The 25,661-nt window shown below is 42.7% G+C and overlaps 1 protein-coding gene across 2 annotated transcripts in view; it reads left to right on the plus strand.

The window, feature by feature from the left end:
• usp47 (ubiquitin specific peptidase 47) overlaps positions 1-25,661 on the plus strand; it is a 50,201-nt gene that overhangs the window by 18,933 nt on the left and 5,607 nt on the right. For both annotated transcript variants that reach the window (XM_079497989.1, XM_079497990.1), the window contains 18 exons: positions 212-361; positions 1,193-1,288; positions 1,392-1,544; positions 3,631-3,789; positions 6,345-6,476; positions 6,916-6,992; positions 7,543-7,598; positions 8,336-8,448; positions 9,288-9,392; positions 12,101-12,308; positions 13,148-13,263; positions 14,628-14,747; positions 14,904-15,714; positions 16,859-17,034; positions 17,187-17,267; positions 18,408-18,523; positions 19,136-19,254; positions 21,620-21,750. In XM_079497989.1, coding sequence (XP_079354115.1) covers positions 212-361; positions 1,193-1,288; positions 1,392-1,544; positions 3,631-3,789; positions 6,345-6,476; positions 6,916-6,992; positions 7,543-7,598; positions 8,336-8,448; positions 9,288-9,392; positions 12,101-12,308; positions 13,148-13,263; positions 14,628-14,747; positions 14,904-15,714; positions 16,859-17,034; positions 17,187-17,267; positions 18,408-18,523; positions 19,136-19,254; positions 21,620-21,750 — 2,919 coding nt within the window. The remainder of the gene's footprint in view (positions 1-211; positions 362-1,192; positions 1,289-1,391; positions 1,545-3,630; positions 3,790-6,344; positions 6,477-6,915; positions 6,993-7,542; positions 7,599-8,335; positions 8,449-9,287; positions 9,393-12,100; positions 12,309-13,147; positions 13,264-14,627; positions 14,748-14,903; positions 15,715-16,858; positions 17,035-17,186; positions 17,268-18,407; positions 18,524-19,135; positions 19,255-21,619; positions 21,751-25,661) is intronic.

Consider the following 25,661-nt stretch of genomic DNA (forward strand, 5'->3'; position numbering starts at 1 on the left):
CTTGCAGTTTGGGCAACTCCAAAGCAAACTCCACATGTCCCAACATCATATTTACCTGCCATAGTGTCAACCCCCTTACCCTTGTGTCGGATCTGTGGTTAGACTGGCATATTCACCGATACCGATATGACCCGATATGACAAATAAGGGCCGATCCGATACTTTTCCTAGTTGGTACCATATACTTACTCTTGGTTTGCTTTGTCCGCAGGCTGACCTGATCAACCATCTGTACCAGGGTAAGCTGAAGGACTACGTGCGCTGCTTGGAGTGTGGCAACGAGAGCTGGAGGATTGATACGTACTTGGACATCCCGCTGGTCATCAGACCCTTCGGAGCCACCCAGGCTTATGCCAGCGTGGTGCGTTTCCGTCTGCATCCAACCAGCTTTACACACTGACAGAAACAAAAACATGCATTAGCTTTTATTTTACTGATACTTTTAGTTTCACACTCGTGCTGACATTGACTTTATTTTGTGGGATTACATGTATAGAGGGTATGCGTGTGACATCATCAAACCCGGAAGTTGTGCAGGAACGCCTACTGAGGAAAAAAACTAATTTCTGGCCTTGACAGCCCATACAGTTGAAGGCCATCGATATTGTCCTTTTCTTTTTGCTGAGGTTTGCGTGATCTGCGCAAAAGGACAGTTAACCCATTTTGGGCGGGAACCCCTTTTGGTGTTTTAAACATTGTTATAATTTAGAAAAATAATAGAAAAATAATTATAATTTTGAAAAATAGCAGATCTACAAGCTCATAGCGCGCCACCGAGTGGCGCGCTACGAGCTTGTAGGTCTGCTATTTTTGAAAAATCGTGAAAATATTTATTTCAGAAAACTAGAGGATTTAGAAGGATTTTTTAAAATTGAGGTCAGGCCTAAATGGGTCAAATGATAAGGGACAATATCGGTGGCACCCAACTGTACATCCAAACAGAAAAGTCCTATCTGATTGCATTAAACAACATTAAACAATGTTAAACTCACTTTGCCTGTTGCTTTGCCTCTCGATGTGCCATTCACTTTAAGCATGCGCATACCCTCTATTGCATTGTATGATGAATATCTCTACCTATATCAAAAATGTAACTAATTGGTAATTATTTCCAATAACAATCGCAGTAATCCTAATGGCAGTAATAGTATTTATAAATTATGTGGTAAATGGTGTCATTCTGCTACAACAGGAAGAAGCTTTGCAAGCGTTCGTTCAACCAGAAACTCTGGACGGGGCCAACCAGTACTTTTGTGAGCGCTGCAAAAAGAAATGTGATGCCCGTAAGGTGAGGGAAAGATGAAGCCATCCATGTCGAGTGAAGATGGTGCGTATCGTAAACCATTAACCTTACCTCCACCCTGACTGATGCACTATATTTGCACACACAGGGCCTGAGGTTTCTGCACTTTCCCTACCTGCTGACGCTGCAGCTGAAGCGCTTTGACTTTGACTACACCACTATGCATCGGATCAAGCTGAATGACCGCATGACCTTCCCTGAGGAGCTGGACATGAGTCCCTTCATCGATGTGGAGGATGAGGTGAGACACAGCAGGGCCTGGTGGGGATTAAACCATTTAGGCCCCACGTCGGAATAAAAAAAAAAAGTCTTCTGAAAGAATATATATTCAAAGATTTGTGCCGCATTTTCACGATTTTTCAAAAATAGCAGACCTACAAGCTCTTAGTTTTCTGAAATACCCATGTTTCTATCTCAGTGGTGCTCAAACATTTCATGTTAAGGACCCCAAAAATGATATGTAATTGGCCGCCGACCCCCATCTGAAAATATGTTGTTCCAGGGACCCCCACCCCAGAAGCTAATATTTGAGTTAAAAACGCTCTGAAAGAATATATATTCAAAGATTTGCACTACATTTTTACGATTTTTCAAAAATAGCAGACCTACAAGTTCATAGCGCGCCACCGAGTGGCGCGCTATGAACTTGTAGGTCTGCTATTTTTCAATAGCTAAAGTATAACATAATGCTTAGTTAAAAACACCAAAAGGTGTTCCCGCCCCAAAATGGGTTAACCGTTTTCCGAGTTAGACCACGTTCCAAGGCCTTCAGCGTAGTGCTACTTTTATGCATGAACACACCTCGGGTTTTTTCCTATTAGTCACTACAAAGTCCTTAATTATTCTTTCATGGGTTACGGTTGACCTTGTTGTCCCACAACCCCGTTGACCTTTGACCTCTCATTGTTGTGAATGGCCTCCCCTTGTTGTCCCACAACCCAGTTGACCTTTGACCCCTCATTGTTGTGAATGGCCTCCCCTCGTTGTCCCACAACCCCGTTGACCTTTGACCTCTCATTGTTGTGAACGGCCTCCCCTTGTTGTCCCACAACCCTGTTGACCTTTGACCTCTCATTGTTGTGAACGGCCTCCCCTTGTTGTGTCCCACAACCCCGTTGACCTTTGACCGCTCATTGTTGTGAATGGCCTCCCCTTGTTGTCCCACAACCCCGTTGACCTTTGACCTTGTTGTCCCACAACCCCGTTGACCTTTGACCTTGTTGTCCCACAACCCCGTTGACCTTTGACCGCTCGTTGTTGTGAACGGCCTCCCCTTGTTGTCCCAACCCTGTTGACCTCTCATTGTTGTGAATGGCCTCCCCTTGTTGTCCCACAACCCCGTTGACCTTTGACCTCTCATTGTTGTGAATGGCCTCCCCTTGTTGTCCCTCAACCCCGTTGACCTTTGACCTTGTTGTCCCTCAACCCCGTTGACCTTTGACCGCTCATTGTTGTGAACGGCCTCCCCTTGTTGTCCCACAACCCCGTTGACCTTTGACCGCTCATTGTTGTGAACGGCCTCCCCGTGTTGTCCCACAACCCCGTTGACCTTTGACCTCTCATTGTTGTGAACGGCCTCCCCTTGTTGTCCCACAACCCCGTTGACCTTTGACCGCTCATTGTTGTGAACGGCCTCCCCGTGTTGTCCCACAACCCCGTTGACCTTTGACCTCTCATTGTTGTGAACGGCCTCCCCTTGTTGTCCCACAACCCCGTTGACCTTTGACCTCTCATTGTTGTGAATGGCCTCCCCTTGTTGTCCCACAACCCCGTTGACCTTTGACCGCTCATTGTTGTGAACGGCCTCCCCTTGTTGTCCCACAACCCTGTTGACCTTTGACCTCTCATTGTTGTGAACGGCCTCCCCTTGTTATCCCACAACCCCGTTGACCTCTGACCTCTCATTGTTGTGAACGGCCTCCCCTTGTTGTCCAACAACCCCGTTGACCTTTGACCTCATTGTTGTGAACGGCCTCCCCTTGTTGTCCCACAACCCCGTTGACCTTTGACCGCTCATTGTTGTGAACGGCCTCCCCTTGTTGTCCCACAACCCCGTTGACCTCTGACCTCTCATTGTTGTGAATGGCCTCCCCTTGTTGTCCAACAACCCCGTTGACCTTTGACCTCTCATTGTTGTGAACGGCCTCCCCTTGTTGTCCCACAACCCCGTTGACCTTTGACCGCTCGTTGTTGTGAACGGCCTCCCCTTGTTGTCCCACAACCCCGTTGACCTTTGACCTCTCATTGTTGTGAACGGCCTCCCCTTGTTGTCCCACAACCCCGTTGACCTTTGACCGCTCATTGTTGTGAACGGCCTCCCCTCGTAGAAATCGCCTCAGACGGAGAGCTGCACGGACAGCGGGGCGGAGAACGAGGGCAGTTGCCACAGTGACCAGATGAGTAATGATTTCGCCACCGATGACTGCGTGGACGAGGGAATCTGTCTGGACAGCACCAGCACCGCTGAGAGAGTGTTGAAGCCAAAGGTGAGGCAGTAGGGGTGGGAAGATATGGGTTCCTCACGATACGATATATATCGCGATATTAGGCCCTCGATAACGATAATATCACGATATTCGATATATTGCGATATTTGCGATATATCGATATATTGTATGAAATCAACGATATATCACGATATCTGCAACTACAAAATACTTGGAACTGAAAAAATGCAGCATTTTGTATTCCCACAAAGCTGTTTGGAGACTTTGGACAAATCACCATCCAGTAATTCAGTACTTCTGGTTGCTGTGGAATCTGAGTGGGATTTGCTTTTTTTTAGCTGTCATTTCCTCCTTTTCTAAACATGTTGTTCATCACTTCATTATGAACAACATTTCAAATTTCAATATCGGTATTTTAATAATCGATATCGATTATTTATCGCGGGAGGACGTATCGATATATATCGCCATATCGATATTTCAGCACACCCCTATGAGGCAGCCCCATTGTTGTCAGACGCGTATCGAACAGTGAAAACGGAACATCATCGTGAATGCTATTTAATGCAGATGTGGTCTTTGTTGTTAATGGCGTTCAGTTGCTTTGTAGTGTTCAACAGGAGTTTGGCGTGGGTGTTGAGCTGGACATGGTGCACTAGTTGTTTTGATTATCGTTTGATAAACCAGTGGTGTAAAGTACATTTACTTAAGTACTGTACTTAAGTACAAGTTTGAGGTAGTTTACGTGAGTATTTCCAACTCCCAATACCTTTACTTCTACTCCACTACATCTCAGAGCTATTTGTTACTCCACTATAATAATTTGAAAACTAGTTACTACCGGTAGTTACTTTTGAGATTTTCATTTTGATTAGAAAACATACATTAACAACTTAAGCCCTATATACATTTCACAATAATTGTGAGCTTGTAGATCGGCTATTTTCAAAAGATTTTGTAATGGGACATTCTGCAATATGAGTAATTTTACTTTTAGTACTTTTGATTTGATTTGATTTACATTTTGATACCAATACTTTTGTACTTTTACTCAAGTACATTTTGAATTCAGGACTTTTACTTGTAACTGAGTAGGTTTACATTGCAATATTGATACTTTCACAAAACATTTGAGTGTGTTTTCCACCAATGCTGAACACACTGTTTCCCCTCTCTTCTCTCAATGCTGAACACACTGTTTCCTCTCTCTTCTCTCAATGCTGAACACACTGTTTCCTCTCTCTTCTCTCAATGCTGAACACACTGTTTCCTCTCTCTTCTCTCAATGCTGAACACACTGTTTCCTCTCTCTTCTCTCAATGCTGAACACACTGTTTCCCCTCTCTTCTCTCAATGCTGAACACACTGTTTCCTCTCTCTTCTCTCAATGCTGAACACACTGTTTCCCCTCTCTTCTCTCAATGCTGAACACACGGTTTCCCCTCTCTTCTCTCAATGCTGAACACACTGTTTCCCCTCTTCTCTCAATGCTGAACACACTGTTTCCCCTCTTCTCTCAATGCTGAACACACTGTTTCCCCTCTCTTCTCTCAATGCTGAACACACTGTTTCCCCTCTCTTCTCTCAATGCTGAACACACTGTTTCCCCTCTCTTCTCTCAATGCTGAACACACTGTTTCCCCTCTCTTCTCTCAATGCTGAACACACTGTTTCCCCTCTCTTCTCTCAATGCTGAACACACTGTTTCCCCTCTCTTCTCTCAATGCTGAACACACTGTTTCCTCTCTCTTCTCTCAATGCTGAACACACTGTTTCCCCTCTCTTCTCTCAATGCTGAACACACTGTTTCCCCTCTCTTCTCTCAATGCTGAACACACTGTTTCCTCTCTCTTCTATCAATGCTGAACACACTGTTTCCTCTCTCTTCTATCAATGCTGAACACACTGTTTCCCCTCTCTTCTCTCAATGCTGAACACACTGTTTCCCCTCTCTTCTCTCAATGCTGAACACACTGTTTCCCCTCTCTTCTCTCAATGCTGAACACACTGTTTCCCCTCTCTTCTCTCAATGCTGAACACACTGTTTCCCCTCTCTTCTCTCAATGCTGAACACACTGTTTCCCCTCTCTTCTCTCAATGCTGAACACACTGTTTCCCCTCTCTTCTCTCAATGCTGAACACACTGTTTCCCCTCTTCTCTCAATGCTGAACACACTGTTTCCCCTCTCTTCTCTCAATGCTGAACACACTGTTTCCCCTCTAACACACTGTTTCCCCTCTAACACACTGTTTCCCCTCTCTTCTCTCAATGCTGAACACACTGTTTCCCCTCTCTTCTCTCAATGCTGAACACACTGTTTCCCCTCTCTTCTCTCAATGCTGAACACACTGTTTCCTCTCTCTTCTCTCAATGCCGAACACACTGTTTCCACTCTCTTCTCTCAATGCCGAACACACTGTTTCCACTCTCTTCTCTCAATGCTGAACACACTGTTTCTTCTCTCTTCTCTCAATGCCGAACACACTGTTTCCACTCTCTTCTCTCAATGCTGAACACACTGTTTCTTCTCTCAATGTTGAACACACTGTTTCCCCTCTAACACACTGTTTCCCCTCTCTTCTCTTCTCTTTAGAGTGTGTTGACCTTTGAGCTGTTCTCCGTCATGGTCCATTCTGGGAGCGCCGCAGGTGGCCATTATTATGCCTGCATCAAATCCTTTAGTGATGGCCAGTGGTACAGCTTCAATGATCAGCATGTTAGCAAGGTGAGCTCTCAAAAGGATCATATTTCTCTACACCTACACACCCACTAAATCACCAGGCTACACAAATGCTAAGTACCATTAATATAGGTTTTAAATAAACCAAGACACTGAGTTATTATTTTATCCATGTCCTTTTAACCCATTTAGGCCTGACGTCGAAATGAAAAAAACGTTCGCTCAAAGATTTGTGCCGCATTTTTACGATTTTTCAAAAATAGCAGACCTACAAGCTCGTAGCGCGCCACTCGGTGGCGCGCTACGAGCTTGTAGGTCTGCTATTTTTCAATAGCTAAAGTATAACATAATGCTTAGTTAAAACACCAAAAAAAAGGGGTTCCCGTCCAGAATGGGTTAAAAGCTACAATTACCTTTAGCACATGACTACTTGGTTTGACATAGTAAATGAACAGTTGTCCTGTGGTTTATTTCCGTCGTGTAGATCACGCAGGAGGATATCAGGAAGACTCATGGAGGGTCCTCAGGGAGCAGGGGCTATTATTCCAGCGCCTTTGCCAGGTCAGTTGTGCTTGCTCTGTGTATGTATGTGTGTGTATGTGCAAAGCATGTCAAATGTAACCACTTCCAACCTGGCGTCCCTATTTTGGGTCATAATAGGCCAAAAACGTCTACCATTTTTCAAGATTTTCTAAAATGTTGAAATATTGCATCATGACAAAAACATTCATAAATATTTATAAATAGTGAAAATAGCAGATCTATAAGCTCTGAGCTCAACACACCGTAGAGAGCTTGTAGAACGGCTATTTTATCATGGCCATGGGCCTATGAAGAAATGAGTTCTGGTCACATGCATCATGAGGTTCTATTCATGCTCTACTGTAATGTTTTGTATGCCGGTTAATTGTGGCTTTCGCCTTTATTTTATATATTTTATGGAGGGACAGACAGTAGGCTGACAGGAAATGGGGCGAGAGATGGGGGGGGGGGGGGGGGGGTTTGTTCAAACGTAGATATTGAGGACATAAAACAAAAATTGAACGGTATGGATCATATATTGTTTTCTTTCTGTCCGTTTATCTATTAAAATTTTGTTTTCTCTCCACAGCTCTACAAATGCGTATATGCTGATATATAGGTTGAAAGATGCCACAAGGAATTCAAGTAAGGAATTTGTTCTATTAAATGCAATGCAATGGTAAAAATGAAGGAAACCTCAATGTAATGTTTTTTTGGTGGTGACTCTTGTTAGGCCTGACCTTAGAGTATATATGAATAGAGAGTTCTCCTTCCATCCACTTGCATTAAGTTGCTCAGAAGCGCATGAGGCGATTTCACTCCTCCTTCCGGTTAGGAAGAGTGCATTCTGGGATTGATTGGGCCAATTCTGACTGCTACTTTCAACAGTGCCAACTTACCATAGCTATTATCTTTACTACACCCTTTCATGCAGATTATTGAGTTGCAATAAAACAATGGCCACACTAATATAGAACTATTACAACCTGCTATTGTTGGACTTGTGTTGCTGTTTCCTATAGTTTTACCATAGTTTGTAAATTGATCATTATGTGTTAACCCATTTTGGGCGGGAACCGTGTTTTAAGCATTATGTTATACTTTAGCTATTGAAAAATAGCAGATCTACAAGCTCATAGCGCGCCACTTGTGGCGCGCTACGAGCTTGTAGGTCTGCTATTTTAGAAAAATCGTGAAAATGTGGCCCAAATGTTTGAATATATTCTTTCACAGCGAACGTTAACCACTGACATAGAAATATGGGTTTTTCAAGAAAACCGTCAGGATTTTTAGAAGACATTTGTAGAATCGTTCCCAGGTCAAAATGGGTTAATCTGGGGTTTTACCTACACTGGTCTGTCTCTGTCTGTCATTATCTGTAGAGTACTTTGATGTAGACGACTTCCCAGAGCACATCAAACGTCTCGTCCAGAGGGAGAAGGAGTCTGAGGAGCAGGAAAAGAGACAGCGGGAGATTGAACGCAACACCTGCAAGGTGGCTTCTGGTTCATAATCTCTTTGTACTACAAGGATCAATTGCTTCCAGACAGACTGCTGGCAAATCAGATTTGCTTCACAAATAGCATTTTTTTTTAGGACTGACAGTAACAGTGTATACACTGTTACTTGCCAGTGATTAAATCTGTTTTGTGTATTTAGACATCCTCAACCTATCTAGTGCATTGGTTGCTGTGGTAACTACATGGGCACGAGTAATGCTTAATGTATAAATGGTAAATGGTGCATTATTTATATAGCGCCTTTGCCCTTTATCCAAGGCGCTTTACATAGATTGTGCATTACATTCACCCATTCACACACACATTCATACACCGATGCCGGAGTAAACCACGCAAGGCACCAACCTGCACATCGGGAGCAATTAGGGGTTCAGTGTCTTGCTCAAAGACACTTCGACACTAACTCTGGGGGAGCCTGGGTTCGAACTGGCAACCTTGCGGTTCCCATCCAGCCACTCTACCCCCGAGTCACCGCCGCCCGTATACTTTTGTATGACCGTGTTTGTTGCTTGCCGAAAATGGCCGATCTGCTACTTTTGGTGAGCGACACTGTAAGACAAACTATACAGTAAATAAGGCTCCGTTGTCCAGACTGAGACCCATCTTTAGAAATCAGATTTGAACCTCATCACACCACCTACTCCTAGTAATGTGTTTACAATCTGATTAGCAAAAATCTCCATGTTGTTACTGTTCAGACTCGATATAATATAACCAATGTCGGTACAATCTAGAGGCCAAACGTTGGATTTTGTCTGCCAGTCTAAATATGGCCTTTGTCTGACCATCTTCACTGCTTTTTGTTTCCATTCAGATTAAGTTGTTCTGCATGCATCCTGTAAAGATGATGATGATGGAGAACAAACTGGAAGTGCACAGGGACAAAACACTCCAAGAAGCAGCACAGATGGCCTACAAGGTACTGGTGGAAACTGGAAAACGCAACACGGGAAAATGTATTGTACCTGTTGCATTAATATAGAATTCATTCATTCAACCTTTATTTAATATAGAATTCATTCATTCAACCTTTATTTATCCCATTTTGATCTGAGATCAGATTCTAAAAATGTCTTCTACATCCTGACAGTTTTCTGAAAAAGCTTTGTTTCTATGTCAATGTTTTTTTCAAAAATAGCAGACCTACAAGCTCGTAGCGTGCCACTCTGTGGCGCGCTATGAGCTTGTAGATCTGCTATTTTTCAATAGCTAAAGCATAACATAATGCTAACACCAAAAGGGGTTCCCGCCCAAAATGTGTTAATATAGAATTCATTCATTCAACCTTTATTTAAAATTCTCTGAGAGCTCATTGAGGGACCCTCATTTACGATGATGCAGAGATTACACACATACTGTAACATTAAAACAACAAAGAAAAACAATCATGTTGACAACAATCAGTTATCACAATCAGAATAATAATGCTTTTTATTTCTATAGTGCTTTTCACAATACTCAAAGACTCACTCAAAAATCACATGGAATAAAAATAGCAGTGTAAAAAAACAATGTTGGAAGAGAATATTTCCAAATGCCAATATCGCCTAAATTGAGTGAGCAGCTGCAGCCAAAACATATAAAGCTTAGAGCAGAGCGAGGTATGTGCCTCTTCTTCTCTTCAATGTCCCAAAATAAAGTTGACCAGAATTGTTTTCCCTCACAAGACAAATGACTCTTAGAGGAGCGGTTCGCCAGACGGCGTTGAATTCCCTTCCACATCCCCACTGTGCTCATACACACCTGTGTGAACTGAGCGGTACAACTATACATTTATTGTTATAGTTACTGTACTGTGCTCTGTACTATATTGTATTGTACTGTGGGGGGTGGGGAACATCCACAGTACATCCACAAACGCGCCCAGCGTGCCGGCCCGGTTCCGGCGAGCAGCCCCGTGTCCGAAATGGTCGAGAAATTACAGAGATAAGATAATTTAATGAGATATATATATTTCAGAGCGAATATTTTTAACTAAAATATTGGCTTCTGGGGGCATCCCTGGAACTACATATTTTGAGATGGGGGTCTGTGGCCCAATAGAGATAATTCTGGGGGTCCTTGACATGAAAAAGGTTGAGCACCACTGACATAGAAACATGGGTTTTTCAGAAAACTGTCAGGATGTAGAAGACATTTTTAGAATCTGATCTCAGGTAAAAATGGGTTAATGGTGTAATTATTACACTCATTAAATCAACAATAAAAGGTTTCTTCCCACGCACCCCTTAGAGGCAGCTCCAGCACCCCTTAGAAGCATCTCCAGCACCCCTTAGAAGCATCTCCAGCACCCCTTAGAGGCAGCTCCAGCACCCCTTAGAAGCATCTCCAGCACCCCTTAGAGGCAGCTCCAGCACCCCTTAGAAGCATCTCCAGCACCCCTTAGAGGCAGCTCCAGCACCCCTTAGAGGCAGCTCCAGCACCCCTTAGAGGCAGCACCAGCACCCCTTAGAGGCAGCTCCAGCACCCCTTAGAGGCAGCTCCAGCACCCCTTAGAGGCAGCTCCAGCACCCCTTAGAGGCAGCTCCAGCACCCCTTAGAGGCAGCTCCAGCACCCCTTAGAGGCAGCTCCAGCACCCCTTAGAGGCAGCTCCAGCACCCCTTAGAGGCAGCTCCACGCACCCCTTAGAGGCAGCTCCAGCACCCCTTAGAGGCAGCTCCAGCACCCCTTAGAGGCAGCTCCAGCACCCCTTAGAGGCAGCTCCAGCACCCCTTAGAGGCAGCTCCAGCACCCACGGGGGGCACAGACCCCACTTTGGGAATCCCTCTCTGAAAGTTTCACAATAACAGTCTTGAAAGATAATTTGTAATGTAAATAATGTCCCAGATACTTCCGCTAGGGAATGGGTATTAACCCATTTAGGCCTAAAAATGTCTTCTAAATCATGACGACTTTTCTGAAAAACCCATGTTTCTTTTCTATGTCAGTGTTCTCAAACGATTTCATGTCAAGGAGCCCCAGAATTATGTATGTATTTCTCCGTCGATCCCCACCTGAAAATATGTTGTTCCAGGGACCCTCCCAGGAGCAAAGATCTGAGTTAAAAATGTTCACTCTGATAGAATATATATTCCAAATTTGCACCACATTCACGACTTTTCAAAAATAGCAGACCTACTGTACAAGCTCGTAGCGCGCCACTCGGTGGCGCGCTACGAGCTTGTAGATCTGATATTTTTCAATAGATCAAGTATAACATAACGCTTAAAACACCAAAAGGGGTTCCCGCCCAGAATGGGTTAATAATTACGTCTTCAGTGGCCTTGTGGTTAGAGTGTCCGCCCTGAAACTGGGAGGTCGGGGTTCAATCCCCGGCCGGGTCATACCAAAGACTGTAAAAATGGGACCCAATGCCTCCCTGCTTGCACTCAGCATCAAAGGGTTGGATTGGGGGTCAAATCTACTAATCAAAATGATTCCCGAGCACGGTGCACGCTGCAGCTCACCGCTCCTTGGCTGCGGCTCACCGCTCCAAGAGATGGGTCAAATGCGGAGAACAAATTTCACTGCGGTAACGTGTGTGACAAATCGTACGACTTTGACTTTGACTTCATCACTCAAAGATAAATCTAGTCTGCGTTTTGATTTGTGCCTATATCTGTGTGCTCTCTCTCTCTCTCTCTCAGCTGATGGAGTTGGAGGGCGTGGTCTCTTTGGACTGCTGTCGCCTGGTGAAATACGACGAGTTCCACGAGTACCTGGAGCGCTCCTATGAGAACGAGGACGCCACGCCGATGGGCATGCTGCTGGGAGGAGTCAAGTCCTCCTACATGTTTGATCTCCTGCTGGAGACACGCAGGCCTGAGCAGGTGTTCCAGCCCTACAAACCTGGCGGTCAGCATTACACTATTATTATGAACCGTTTGATGTGGCAATGCAACAGTTATAATCAAAGTAATGGATCATAAAATTTAAAAAAAATATATATCTGTCAAATAAGATATAGACAGATATATCCCCAAAAAAAACATACTTCTCTATTATTCGATTAAAAGGTAATCAATAGTTTCATTTGCGCGTCTTAAGTGCATTGTGAGTAATCACAATGTTTGTTTTTCAGACATTAAACACTTTCACCCTACCCTAGTGTTCCTATTTTGGGCATGTCATTATATGCAGATCTGTGTGGGGAGGTGAACTGTAGGTTTAAGTGGTTAAAGTATCTATTACTCAATTTAAAACTAAATGTATCAACGTGTCTTTTCTCTTTTTCTCTATCTTTTTAATGTTCCATTAACCATTTTATATCCCTGTATTTACATATTGTGACTACAAGCTCTCTCTCTCACTCAGCTGATGGAGTTGGAGAGAGAGCTACAAGCTCGTAGCGCGCCACCGAGTGGCGCGCTACGAGCTTGTAGGTCTGCTATTTTTGAAAAATTGTGAAAATGTGGCACAAATCTTTGAATATATTCTTTCAGAGCGAATGTTTTTAACTCAAATCTTTGCTTCTGGGGAGGTCCCTGGAACAACATATTTTCAGATGGGGGTCGGCGGCCAAATACATATATTTTTGGGGGTCCTTTACGTGAAAATGTTTGAGAACCACTGACACAGAAACATGCGATTTTCAGAAAACTGTTTAGAAGCCTTTTTTTTAATCGACCTCAGGTCAAAATGGGTTAAATCATTGCTTGCCACATTTAATGGGTTGTGCACCTTTTCTTTTGCAGAGGTGATGGTTAAGGTCCACATAGTTGATCTGAAGACTGAGACCATCGCTACTCCAGTCAGCGTCAGGGCTTACCTGAACCAGACCATCACTGAATTCAAACAGCTCATTGCACAGGTAGGCCTCACTCACACCTGCACAACAGATTGTTGTATAGCTGATGCATGAGACTTGTTGACTGTTGCAAGCTCGCAATTAATTTCCAATGGGAGTCACATGGTTTGACACAACACTTTTGTTGTGTGAGGGGGAGGGGGGCAGTCGAAACACAGCCGAAAGCCGTACAACAAAAATGTTGTATCAAACCATGTGACTTCCATTGGAAATGCATTGGGGCGGCCATGACACTTACCCTTTGTTTACATCTAGCATGCAACAATGTTGTATGCTAGATGTGAAGGTGTGAGTGAGGCCGTAGACTTCTTCAGAGCACCACATGTTGACACAATCCTTTTTTCTTTCCCATAGTATCATGCAGTAAATGTTAGACTCCAGGAGACAAACACATAATACGATATATTCTAAACGGGGCGCAATGGCAGCCATTTAGAAAAGATGCCACTTGCTTTACCTATTTTCACACAAGCTGGAAATAACTTGTTGTAAATACTTGCATTTTGAAACATTTCTATTCTAAAAAACAATTGTACCTCAAGCTGGTTTCATTTGAAGATTTCTAGCACCACTAGATATGATATGTTGTAACGGGGCCTTATACATATTTTGTGCGACACAGACATTGTGAGCTTGTAGCAGATCTACAAGCTCACAATGGGTTATGATGCGACTCATGAGCTTGTAGGTTGGTTTGGGTGTGTAGGTTGGTTTGGGTGTGTAGGTTGGGTTTGGGTGTGTAGGTTGGGTTTGGGTGTGTAGGTTGGGTTTGGGTGTGTAGGTTGGTTTTGGGTGTGTAGGTTGGTTTGGGTGTGTAGTTGGTTTGGGTGTGTAGGTTGGTTTGGGTGTGTAGGTTGGTTTGGGTGTGTAGGTTGGTTTGGGTGTGTAGGTTGGTTTGGGTGTGTAGTTGGTTTTGGGTGTGTAGGTTGGTTTTGGGTGTGTAGGTTGGTTTGAGTGTGTAGGTTGGTTTTGGGTGTGTAGGTTGGTTTTGGGTGTGTAGGTTGGTTTGAGTGTGTAGGTTGGTTTTGGGTGTGTAGGTTGGTTTGGGTGTGTAGTTGGTTTGGGTGTGTAGGTTGGTTTGGGTGTGTAGGTTGGTTTGGGTGTGTAGGTTGGTTTGGGTGTGTCGGTTGGTTTGGGTGTGTCGGTTGGTTTGGGTGTGTCGGTTGGTTTGGGTGTGTAGGTTGGTTTGGGTGTGTAGGTTGGTTTGGGTGTGTAGGTTGGTTTGGGTGTGTAGGTTGGTTTGGGTGTGTAGGTTGGTTTGGGTGTGTAGGTTGGTTTGGGTGTGTAGGTTGGTTTGGGTGTGTAGGTTGGTTTGGGTGTGTAACGCTGCATACATTCCGTACTAATCCGATAGCGTTTGTCCCCAGGCTACGGAGCTGTCGTCAGAAACCATGCGTGTCGTCCTGGAGCGCTGCTATAATGACCTCCGGCTCCTCTGTGTCCCAAACAAGACACTGAAAGCTGAGGGTTTCTTCAGGAGCAACAAGGTTGGGAGATTTGTATTGTTTTGTCTGATAAAGGGATATTAATATTTCTAAACGGATAATAATTGCCTTTGTTTGATGCTGTTGTGTGTGTGTTTGTATATGTTGATTAGAAAAACAAATTAGTTGGATTGTCATCTGTGTGTTTTTCTTTTGCAGGTTTTTGTAGAGAGCTCAGACTCACCGGATCAACAGCTCACTTTCACTGACTCTCTCTTGTGGAAACTGCTTGATCGACATGGGAACACAATCCGACTCTTAGTTTCGCTGCCTGAACAGTCTCCTGGTACCTTGACCAACAGAACTGTCTGCCAAAAACCTGCTGGTGACTCTGTGTCAATAGAGGGCTCAAAGGGTCACAGGAAGACTGTAGAAGCTGTCCTAGAAGAGAGCACAGAGAAACTAAAGAACCTGACTCTGCTGCAGCAGCAGCAGAGCTCCAGCACCAGCGACAGCCAGAAGAGCTCAGATACCAGTGACTTTGAACATATTGAGTCGCCTTCACAGGAACCCGACTCCGCCTCCTCTGCCTGTGTGGCCGCAGATAACCGAGAGTTGGAGAACCGGATCGGGGCCGACGCGGGCGGCGGTGCAGGCAGCGCTGGGGCCTCTGACCCTGAAAACCAGTTTGTCTGTGAGGAGCAGCGCTCCGACTCTGAGGTGAACAACGACCGCAGCACCAGCTCAGTGGACAGTGACATACTGAGCTCCAGCCACAGCAGTGATACGCTGTGCAACGCCGACAGCGGGCCCATCCAACTGGCTAACGGCCTGGACTCGCACAGCATCACCAGCAGCCGTCGCTCCAAGGCACACGAGGGCAAAAAGGACACCTGGGACACGGCGGAGGAAGACTCCGGAACGGACAGCGAATACGACGAGAACGGGAAGAGCAAGGCAGAAGCTCACTACCTTTACTTCAGAGCAGAGCCTTGTCCGCTGGACACCTCGGCTGTGGATGCACAGAAATGTACGGTTCCTTACTCTTGTGTGATGCAATTACCACAAAACACAATGTACACAATGCTAGCAATTTCTATGGATGTAAATGGCTATTCATTTCAGTTAGAAAAATAATGTATTGGTTCATTTGCATCCTATAATGGGAGGTCTACTAATTCAAAGAGAGTGAGAGAGAAATGCAAATTGTAGTTCGGTTTGGGTAGCATTTCATTAAGAATGACAAAACTCTATGTAAACTTTGCTCAAATATAACGGCAACATGAGCAACATGCTAATCACTTAAAATACAAGCATCTGTGTCCAAGCTATCCATTACGCATGGATGAGAAGCCCCCAGAAAATGCAATGCAACTCCTTGGGGAAGTAAATGAAGTGGAGAGCTCCTACAGAGAGGCTTTCCCTCCCCGCTGGGAATTAGAATAGTGAAATATTAACAGCCTCCATGATCTCATTGTCCGTTTCCGCAGTCTTTGGTTCCATTGTTACGCTCTCAGAGTTGCACACCTGTACAGGGCCATTTGGAACCCACTCAAGGACACCTTGAGACCAATAGACCATATTCACACCTGTACGGGGCCATTTGGAACCCACTCAAGGACACCTTGAGACCAATGGACCATATTCGCACGGTGGCCATCTTGCCATTAAGTTAATGATATGCCACCCTGCTTTTTCAATGCAAAATGCCAACATGGCCGCTGTGTGAATATAGTCTATTGGATATAGAATATGGTTGGAGTGTTTCCAGTGAGCCAACATGCACAATAGCAGCACCTTGACCCTGTTTGACCTGAATGGAACAGAGCCTTAATTAGTATTAAGACTAACCACAACTGCTTGACTAGCATTACTCACTGACTGCTCATAGACCATCACACCTACGTTTACAATTTTGAGAGGGGGATAGTGAATTTTGCGTGGACAAGAGGATAACATTGTCTTTGTTGCAACAGGTTTGCTGGTCCACGTGGACAAGAGGATAACATTGTCTTTGTTGCAACAGGTCTACTGGTCCACGTGGACGAGGATAACATTGTCTTTGTTGCAACAGGTCTACTGGGCCACGTGGACAAGAGGATAACATTGTCTTTGTTGCAACAGGTCTACTGGTCCACGTGGACAAGAGGATAACATTGTCTTTGTTGCAACAGGTGTGGTGGTCCACGTGGACAAGAGGATAACATTGGCAGCGTTCAAACAGAACATGGAGCCCTTCGTAGGAGTCCCCTCCACCCAATTCAAGGTCTTCCGGGTCTACGCCAACAACCAGGAGTTTGAAAGTGTTCGGCTCAATGAAACGCTGTCGTCCTTCTCAGATGATAACAAGGTCTGGCATGACTCATTTGCTGATGGCTTTTGTTTTACTGTGTGTGTGTGTGTGTGTGTGTGTGTGTGTGTGTGTGTAAAATTTGTTTTGGATTCCGTGTGTCACACATGGAGTGTATTGATTGTAATGGCCAATCCCTTCACTTTTCATAGATAACTATTCGACTGGGAAGAGCACTGAAAAAGGGGGAATACAGGGTGAAGGTGTACCAACTACTAGTGAACGAACAAGAGGTAAGACTATTTGCCATTTTTTTTCCCCCCTCTTTTTTTTTTCTTTTTCCTAATGTGCCCATGTTCAGTAACACTACTTGTAACGAATAGTTATTCTAACCCTAGCTCTGGTCCATAGCTCTAATGCGTTGCATTTAGAGCTATAGTTACTCTCGACTTCCGCCGCTCGCAAGAATGCAGACCAGCCTCTCGTCTTTAGCGTAAATAAAAAGGCCAGAAAGGGATTTTTTTTCGGTGGGCAATATCAGTAGAAGGCGCAGTGGAGTACCTAAAAGTATTTTTTTCCTGGTGGAAAAAATCCCCTTTTGGCCAAAAAGTACCGTTTATACGTGTGGTGGGGTGCTCCCACTAAGGAAAGTAGGCTTTCTAATGACACAACCCGCCTTTGATTTGGTGAGTAGCAAAAACGTTCTTTTTATTTACGCCAAAGACGAGAGGCTGGTCTGCATTCATGCGAGGCTATTTGAATTTTATGTTCCTCTGTCATCAGTTTTTTTTGTATTCTTTTATTACAGTTTTTTTTACAGTTAATCATTTAGTTTGGCGTCTTAAGTGGAAGCAATATTCAACTTCTGAGGTGCCTGGTGGCACAAAATAAATAAATAGGCAACTTCTTTCACCTGCGCACAGCTTCGTATTGCATATTCAGTGGTATTATCAATGAGATTCAAGGTCAAGGTAAACTTTATTGTCCACAAGGGAAATTTGTCTTGGGCTTTCACCCCAGCTAGCCTACAGCCACACATAAAACATCAATGACAAACAAAAATACATTACAGAGGAAGACACAACATTACACAATTGCACACATGATGTGGATAATCTAGCCTCACACAGTTACTGCTGTTTCAGAGCCTCGTTCAACATCTTAGTTAATGTTTGTTTGATTGCATACAAACATAGTGTGTAGTTTATGTGTATTCCTTACAAAGTGAAATTGTATTTTGTTTTCACTGTATGAGATCTTATTTTAAAAACAAGTAGGGTTTATCCCTCTTATTGCACTGTACGATATAATCTTATTTATAAAACAAGTATGTTTTATCTTAGTTGGGCCTTTGGAGATATTGTTGTTATGAGAGTTCTTGTAAAACAGCAGAGTTCTGTGTGACTGACATCATGCATTGTGTTGTCTTCCAGCCCTGTAAGTTTCTCTTGGACACGGTGTTTGCCAAAGGCATGACTGTCAGGCAGTCTAAAGAGGAACTGCTCCCTCAGTTAAAAGAACAGTGCAAGCTGGACCTAAGCATCGACAGGTGAGACATTGTATAAGTTCCACACATCAGCCATTTACTACATGAACCCATTTAGGCCTGACGTCGAAATAAAACAAACGTTCGCTCTGAAAGAATATATATTTGATTTGTGCCGCATTTTTACGATTTTTCAAAAATAGCAGATCTACAAGCTCATAGCGCGCGTGCTATGAGCTTGTAGATCTGCTATTTTTAAGTAGCTAAAGTATAACATAATGCTTAGTTAAAACACCAAAAGCGGTTCCCGTCCAGAATGGGTTAAAACCTGGCATCCCTATTTTGGGCATGTTGTTATAGATGCAATTTTTTTAAATTAAATAATTTAAAAAACGAGCAAATTGTGAGCTTGTAGATCTTATATCTTTGCTTAAATGAGCTTAAATGGTTCAGCGTTAAGCAATGCAACCAAATAAACAAATTAAGCTATTTGCCATTCACATCTATTAACATACATACATACACAATACATAATACATATACAAAGCCCTTAATTATTGAAGCTGATTGGTGGACTGGCCTCATAGCTATATTCTTATTATAACACTGTGTGTGTGTCTGTGTGTCTGTGTGTCTGTCTGTCTGTCCGTCTGTCTGTCTGTCTGTCTGTCTCAGGTTCCGCCTCAGGAAGAAAACATGGAAGAACCCAGGGACAGTGTTCTTGGACTACCATGTGTATGAAGAAGACATCAACATCTCCTCCAACTGGGAAGTCTTCCTGGAGGTTCTCAATGGTAACACAACCTTCAAATAAATGACCCGTTTGTCTAAATAATAAAGGCTGTTTCAGACGGGGGACTGTTGGCGTGAACGTTCTCGCTCGGGTCAGCGGGTCATTGCACTGTGCCCTCACGTGCAGAAGACGCGTAGTTTGGAAAAAAAGCTGACCACAATCCTGCTCTTGCCGCCCACGGGCGTGTGCATGAAATAAGCGCTAGAATTTCACGGGACCGCTCCAGCTTGCCTCTCCGCATCTCAACTTCTCTGCGCGGCCCAAATAATTGCCTGCCTCTCATTGAAAATGAATTACTAAGGTGCATCGCTTCCTGTCTGAAACGGCCTTTAGCCTTGTGTCTGTTTCTGCCTCTTTAGACTTATGAAGGTTGTCGTTTATGGGGCAATCTTAGTTAACCCATTTTGGGCGGGAACCCCTTTTGGTGTTAGTATAGAGCGTCGCAGTCCCGCCTCCTACCCTGGACCAGGAAATGAAACCCAATGCATTATTCTCATAGACATTTCTTAAAGTATTTATTTAAAGACGGTTACGCCGCGGACAAAGCCAACTCGAGTCGTGACAACTCATGACAACACAAACAATATTTTGGACCAAACAAATAATTACAAAGAAGAAAAACAACAAAAAAAGTGTTGTAACCTGCCGTTTTTTTCTTCTTTCTAATTATTTGTTTGGTCCAAAATATTGTTTGTGTTGTCATGAGTTGTCACGACTCGAGTTGGCTTTGTCCGCGGCGTAACCGTCTTTAAATAAATACTTTAAGAAATGTCTATGAGAATAATGCATTGGGTTTCATTTCCTGGTCCAGGTTCAATCTTGCAAGCATGATTGAACCCTACAAACCCTCCCGCGCACTCAGATCAGCCAACGCAGGAAAGCTGGAAGTACCCTCACTAAAAACGCCGGGACAACGCTCCACACGTCCCAAACTCTTCTCCCTTCTGGCCCCAAAACTGTGGAATGCACTCCCCGTTGCAATCAGAACTGCAGCATCACTCCCAATCTTCCGCCGTAGTCTGAAGACCCACCTTTTCAGACTCCATCATGGCCCATAGCACTTATCCTACCCCCTTAGATAGCACTTTTTAGACTTAGATAGCATTTGAAACAGACTTATAGCATGTCATGTAGACAGCACAATAATTGCATTGTATGTAGTCATAGCACATCATAGTACATATGTATAGCATAGTATAGTATATATGTATATTTAATATGTATAGTGTCATTATATAGATATGTTCTAGTTACGTTCTTAGCTTACGCATGTTTCTTGATAAATGCATTTTATATATGTGATGTATTCCCATACTTTTGTTCTTGCCTAATGTAAGTCGCTCTGGATTAAGAGCGTCTGCTAAATGCCTAAATTGTAAATTGTAATTGTGGTAGGAGGCGGGACTGCGACGCTCTATTATGTTATGCTTTAGCTATTGAAAAATAGCAGATCTACAAGCTCATAGCGCGCCACCGAGTGGCGCGCTACGAGCTTGTAGGTCTGCTATTTCTGAAAAATCGAAGAATGACTGACATAGAAACATAGATTTTTCAGAAAACTGTCAGGATGTAGAAGACATTTTTAGAACCTGATCTCAGGTCAACATGGGTTAATAGACATTTCAGTGGTGCATTTCCTGCTGTTGCCATGTCTGTCCACTAAATGGCATTTTTTGTTCTTTTTCACCTGGTATAGAGGGTATGTGTGACATCATCTTACCCAGAAGTTATGCGGGAACACCTACTGAGTGGCAAAAAACTACTTTCTGGCCTTGACAGCCCCGTACATCCGCACAGAAAAGTCAGATCTGATTGCATTAAACGACGTTAAACTCACTTTGCCACTCAATCAAGGTCTAGTCTCCCAGGTGCATGCACAAACGAGCACGCGCGTGACAATTTCAGGGGACCACGCCCGTGAAAATAGACATGCGTAAACGTGCCTCAACTTCTGTGTGTGTCCAAAATAAACGCACGCCTCTCATTGAAAATGTATTCATAAGGTGTGTCAGTCGCTCCCCGTCTGAAAAGTTCTTTAGATCAGAAACCTTTCAGTTTGATGCCATTAATTTATATCCACTTAAGGATGATTGGTGACCAGAATGTGTGGTAATTCTCCATGGATTGAGCACCCAAAAAAAAACATGAAATTGCATAACAGCTGTAGAAATGGCAAACTGGATGAAAACATTGCAGCGTCCCTGTATCCGCTCTCTTAAAAAAAAAGACATGTTTTAGTTTGCGCTATGCACTATTGAAATTTAAATTTAAAAAGGAGAAAAGAATAATAATAAAGCTTTATTCATATAGCACCTTTCAAAACAAGAATCAATGTAATGGCCGATGGCTTCCTGTGTCCTCCTCAGAACCAGAGAAGATGAAGTCCATGTCCCAGCTGGCTGTTCTGACCAGACGCTGGAGCCCGGCTAAGATGAAGCTGGAGCCTTTCCAGGAGGTGGTTCTGGAGAGCAGCAGCGTAGATGAACTCAAGGAAAAGGTTTGTATATCTGCTCATGTACGTGTGAATCTGTCCATTAAGGTTATTATAGTTTTAGTCTTGCAGTTTTCACGTTTGTTTTGTTTTGTTTTAAATAGTTTTTAAACAAGGTGTGCTATTTTCTTTTCTTTTTTTTCCTCCCAAGAACTGGCACAGCTATAACATTTTTATTATCTAGTTTTCATTATTATTTAATTGCTTTCTGTTAAAGCTACAATCTACAGCTTGTAGTCATGATGCCAAAAACCTTTGAATCAAATGCTTTATGTCCTATCCCAGATAGGACATAAAAGTTAAATTACAGATTGCAGCTTTAACTAGTTTAACCTTGGTCCAGTGTTTAAATGTACATTCAGCGATGTGTTTGACCTTGCTTCTCACATTCCTACTACTGACTGACGCACTCCTTGTCCTTACCTGCCTTTGTTTTCCTCTTGTTAACATTCTCACCCATGGACAGCCAATGGTATCTGCATTGGTGTCATATTTCCTCACCAAGTATCACAGCAACATTGAAGTATAGAAGTATCCCACAGCAACATTGAAGTATAGAAGTATCACACAGCAACATTGAAGTATAGAAGTATCACACAGCAACATTGAAGTATCACACAGCAACATTGAAGTATCACACAGCAACATTGAAGTATAGAAGTATCACACAGCAACATTGAAGTATCCCACAGCAACATTGAAGTATAGAAGTATCACACAGCAACATTGAAGTATAGAAGTATCACACAGCAACATTGAAGTATCCCACAGCAACATTGAAGTATAGAAGTATCACACAGCAACATTGAAGTATCCCACAGCAACATTGAAGTATAGAAGTATCACACAGCAACATTGAAGTATCACACAGCAACATTGAAGTATAGAAGTATCACACAGCAACATTGAAGTATCCCACAGCAACATTGAAGTATAGAAGTATCACACAGCAACATTGAAGTATAGAAGTATCCCACAGCAACATTGAAGTATAGAAGTATCACACAGCAACATTGAAGTATAGAAGTATCACACAGCAACATTGAAGTATCACACAGCAACATTGAAGTATAGAAGTATCACACAGCAACATTGAAGTATAGAAGTATCACACAGCAACATTGAAGTATAGAAGTATCACACAGCAACATTGAAGTATCACACAGCAACATTGAAGTATAGAAGTATCACACAGCAACATTGAAGTATCACACAGCAACATTGAAGTATAGAAGTATCCCACAGCAACATTGAAGTATAGAAGTATCACACAGCAACATTGAAGTATAGAAGTATCCCACAGCAACATTGAAGTATAGAAGTATCACACAGCAACATTGAAGTATAGAAGTATCACACAGCAACATTGAAGTATCCCACAGCAACATTGAAGTATAGAAGTATCACACAGCAACATTGAAGTATCACACAGCAACATTGAAGTATAGAAGTATCACACAGCAACATTGAAGTATAGAAGTATCCCACAGCAACATTGAAGTATAGAAGTATCACACAGCAACATTGAAGTATAGAAGTATCACACAGCAACATTGAAGTATAGAAGTATCCCACAGCAACATTGAAGTATAGAAGTATCTCACAGCAACATTGAAGTATAGAAGTATCACACAGCAACATTGAAGTATAGAAGTATCACACAGCAACATTGAAGTATAGAAGTATCTCACAGCAACATTGAAGTATAGAAGTATCACACAGCAACATTGAAGTATAGAAGTATCCCACAGCAACATTGAAGTATAGAAGTATCACACAGCAACATTGAAGTATAGAAGTATCACACAGCAACATTGAAGTATCCCACAGCAACATTGAAGTATAGAAGTATCTCACAGCAACATTGAAGTATAGAAGTATCACACAGCAACATTGAAGTATAGAAGTATCTCACAGCAACATTGAAGTATAGAAGTATCACACAGCAACATTGAAGTATAGAAGTATCCCACAGCAACATTGAAGTATAGAAGTATCACACAGCAACATTGAAGTATAGAAGTATCCCACAGCAACATTGAAGTATAGAAGTATCACACAGCAACATTGAAGTATCCCACAGCAACATTGAAGTATAGAAGTATCACACAGCAACATTGAAGTATAGAAGTATCCCACAGCAACATTGAAGTATAGAAGTATCACACAGCAACATTGAAGTATAGAAGTATCCCACAGCAACATTGAAGTATAGAAGTATCACACAGCAACATTGAAGTATCCCACAGCAACATTGAAGTATAGAAGTATCACACAGCAACATTGAAGTATCACACAGCAACATTGAAGTATAGAAGTATCACACAGCAACATTGAAGTATCACACAGCAACATTGAAGTATAGAAGTATCACACAGCAACATTGAAGTATCACACAGCAACATTGAAGTATAGAAGTATCACACAGCAACATTGAAGTATCACACAGCAACATTGAAGTATAGAAGTATCACACAGCAACATTGAAGTATAGAAGTATCCCACAGCAACATTGAAGTATAGAAGTATCACACAGCAACATTGAAGTATAGAAGTATCACACAGCAACATTGAAGTATCCCACAGCAACATTGAAGTATAGAAGTATCACACAGCAACATTGAAGTATAGAAGTATCACACAGCAACATTGAAGTATCACACAGCAACATTGAAGTATAGAAGTATCACACAGCAACATTGAAGTATAGAAGTATCCCACAGCAACATTGAAGTATAGAAGTATCACACAGCAACATTGAAGTATCCCACAGCAACATTGAAGTATAGAAGTATCACACAGCAACATTGAAGTATAGAAGTATCTCACAGCAACATTGAAGTATAGAAGTATCACACAGCAACATTGAAGTATAGAAGTATCTCACAGCAACATTGAAGTATAGAAGTATCCCACAGCAACATTGAAGTATAGAAGTATCTCACAGCAACATTGAAGTATAGAAGTATCCCACAGCAACATTGAAGTATAGAAGTATCTCACAGCAACATTGAAGTATAGAAGTATCACACAGCAACATTGAAGTATAGAAGTATCACACAGCAACATTGAAGTATAGAAGTATCACACAGCAACATTGAAGTATCCCACAGCAACATTGAAGTATAGAAGTATCTCACAGCAACATTGAAGTATAGAAGTATCACACAGCAACATTGAAGTATAGAAGTATCTCACAGCAACATTGAAGTATAGAAGTATCACACAGCAACATTGAAGTATAGAAGTATCTCACAGCAACATTGAAGTATAGAAGTATCACACAGCAACATTGAAGTATAGAAGTATCACAGCAACATTGAAGTATAGAAGTATCTCACAGCAACATTGAAGTATAGAAGTATCACACAGCAACATTGAAGTATAGAAGTATCTCACAGCAACATTGAAGTATAGAAGTATCACACAGCAACATTGAAGTATAGAAGTATCACAGCAACATTGAAGTATAGAAGTATCTCACAGCAACATTGAAGTATAGAAGTATCCCACAGCAACATTGAAGTATAGAAGTATCCCACAGCAACATTGAAGTATAGAAGTATCACACAGCAACGCAGCATAGTATCACACAGCAACATTGAAGTATAGAAGTATCTCACAGCAACATTGAAGTATAGAAGTATCACACAGCAACATTGAAGTATAGAAGTATCTCACAGCAACATTGAAGTATAGAAGTATCACACAGCAACACTGAAGTATAGAAGTATCCCACAGCAACACAGCATAGTATCACAGCAGCAACATGGCTGTTTTATGCATCACTTGAGAATACAGCTGACACTTTGATTCCACTCATTAGACCAGTGCTTCCCACAGTGGAGACTCGAGGCCCATTTCTGGGTCACAGACCCATTTTTATGGGTGAGGAGTAAATTATCCACTTTTCCCTA

This window comes from Electrona antarctica, assembly GCF_951216825.1.
Source record: "Electrona antarctica genome assembly, chromosome: 3".
Lineage (NCBI taxonomy): Eukaryota > Metazoa > Chordata > Actinopteri > Myctophiformes > Myctophidae > Electrona > Electrona antarctica.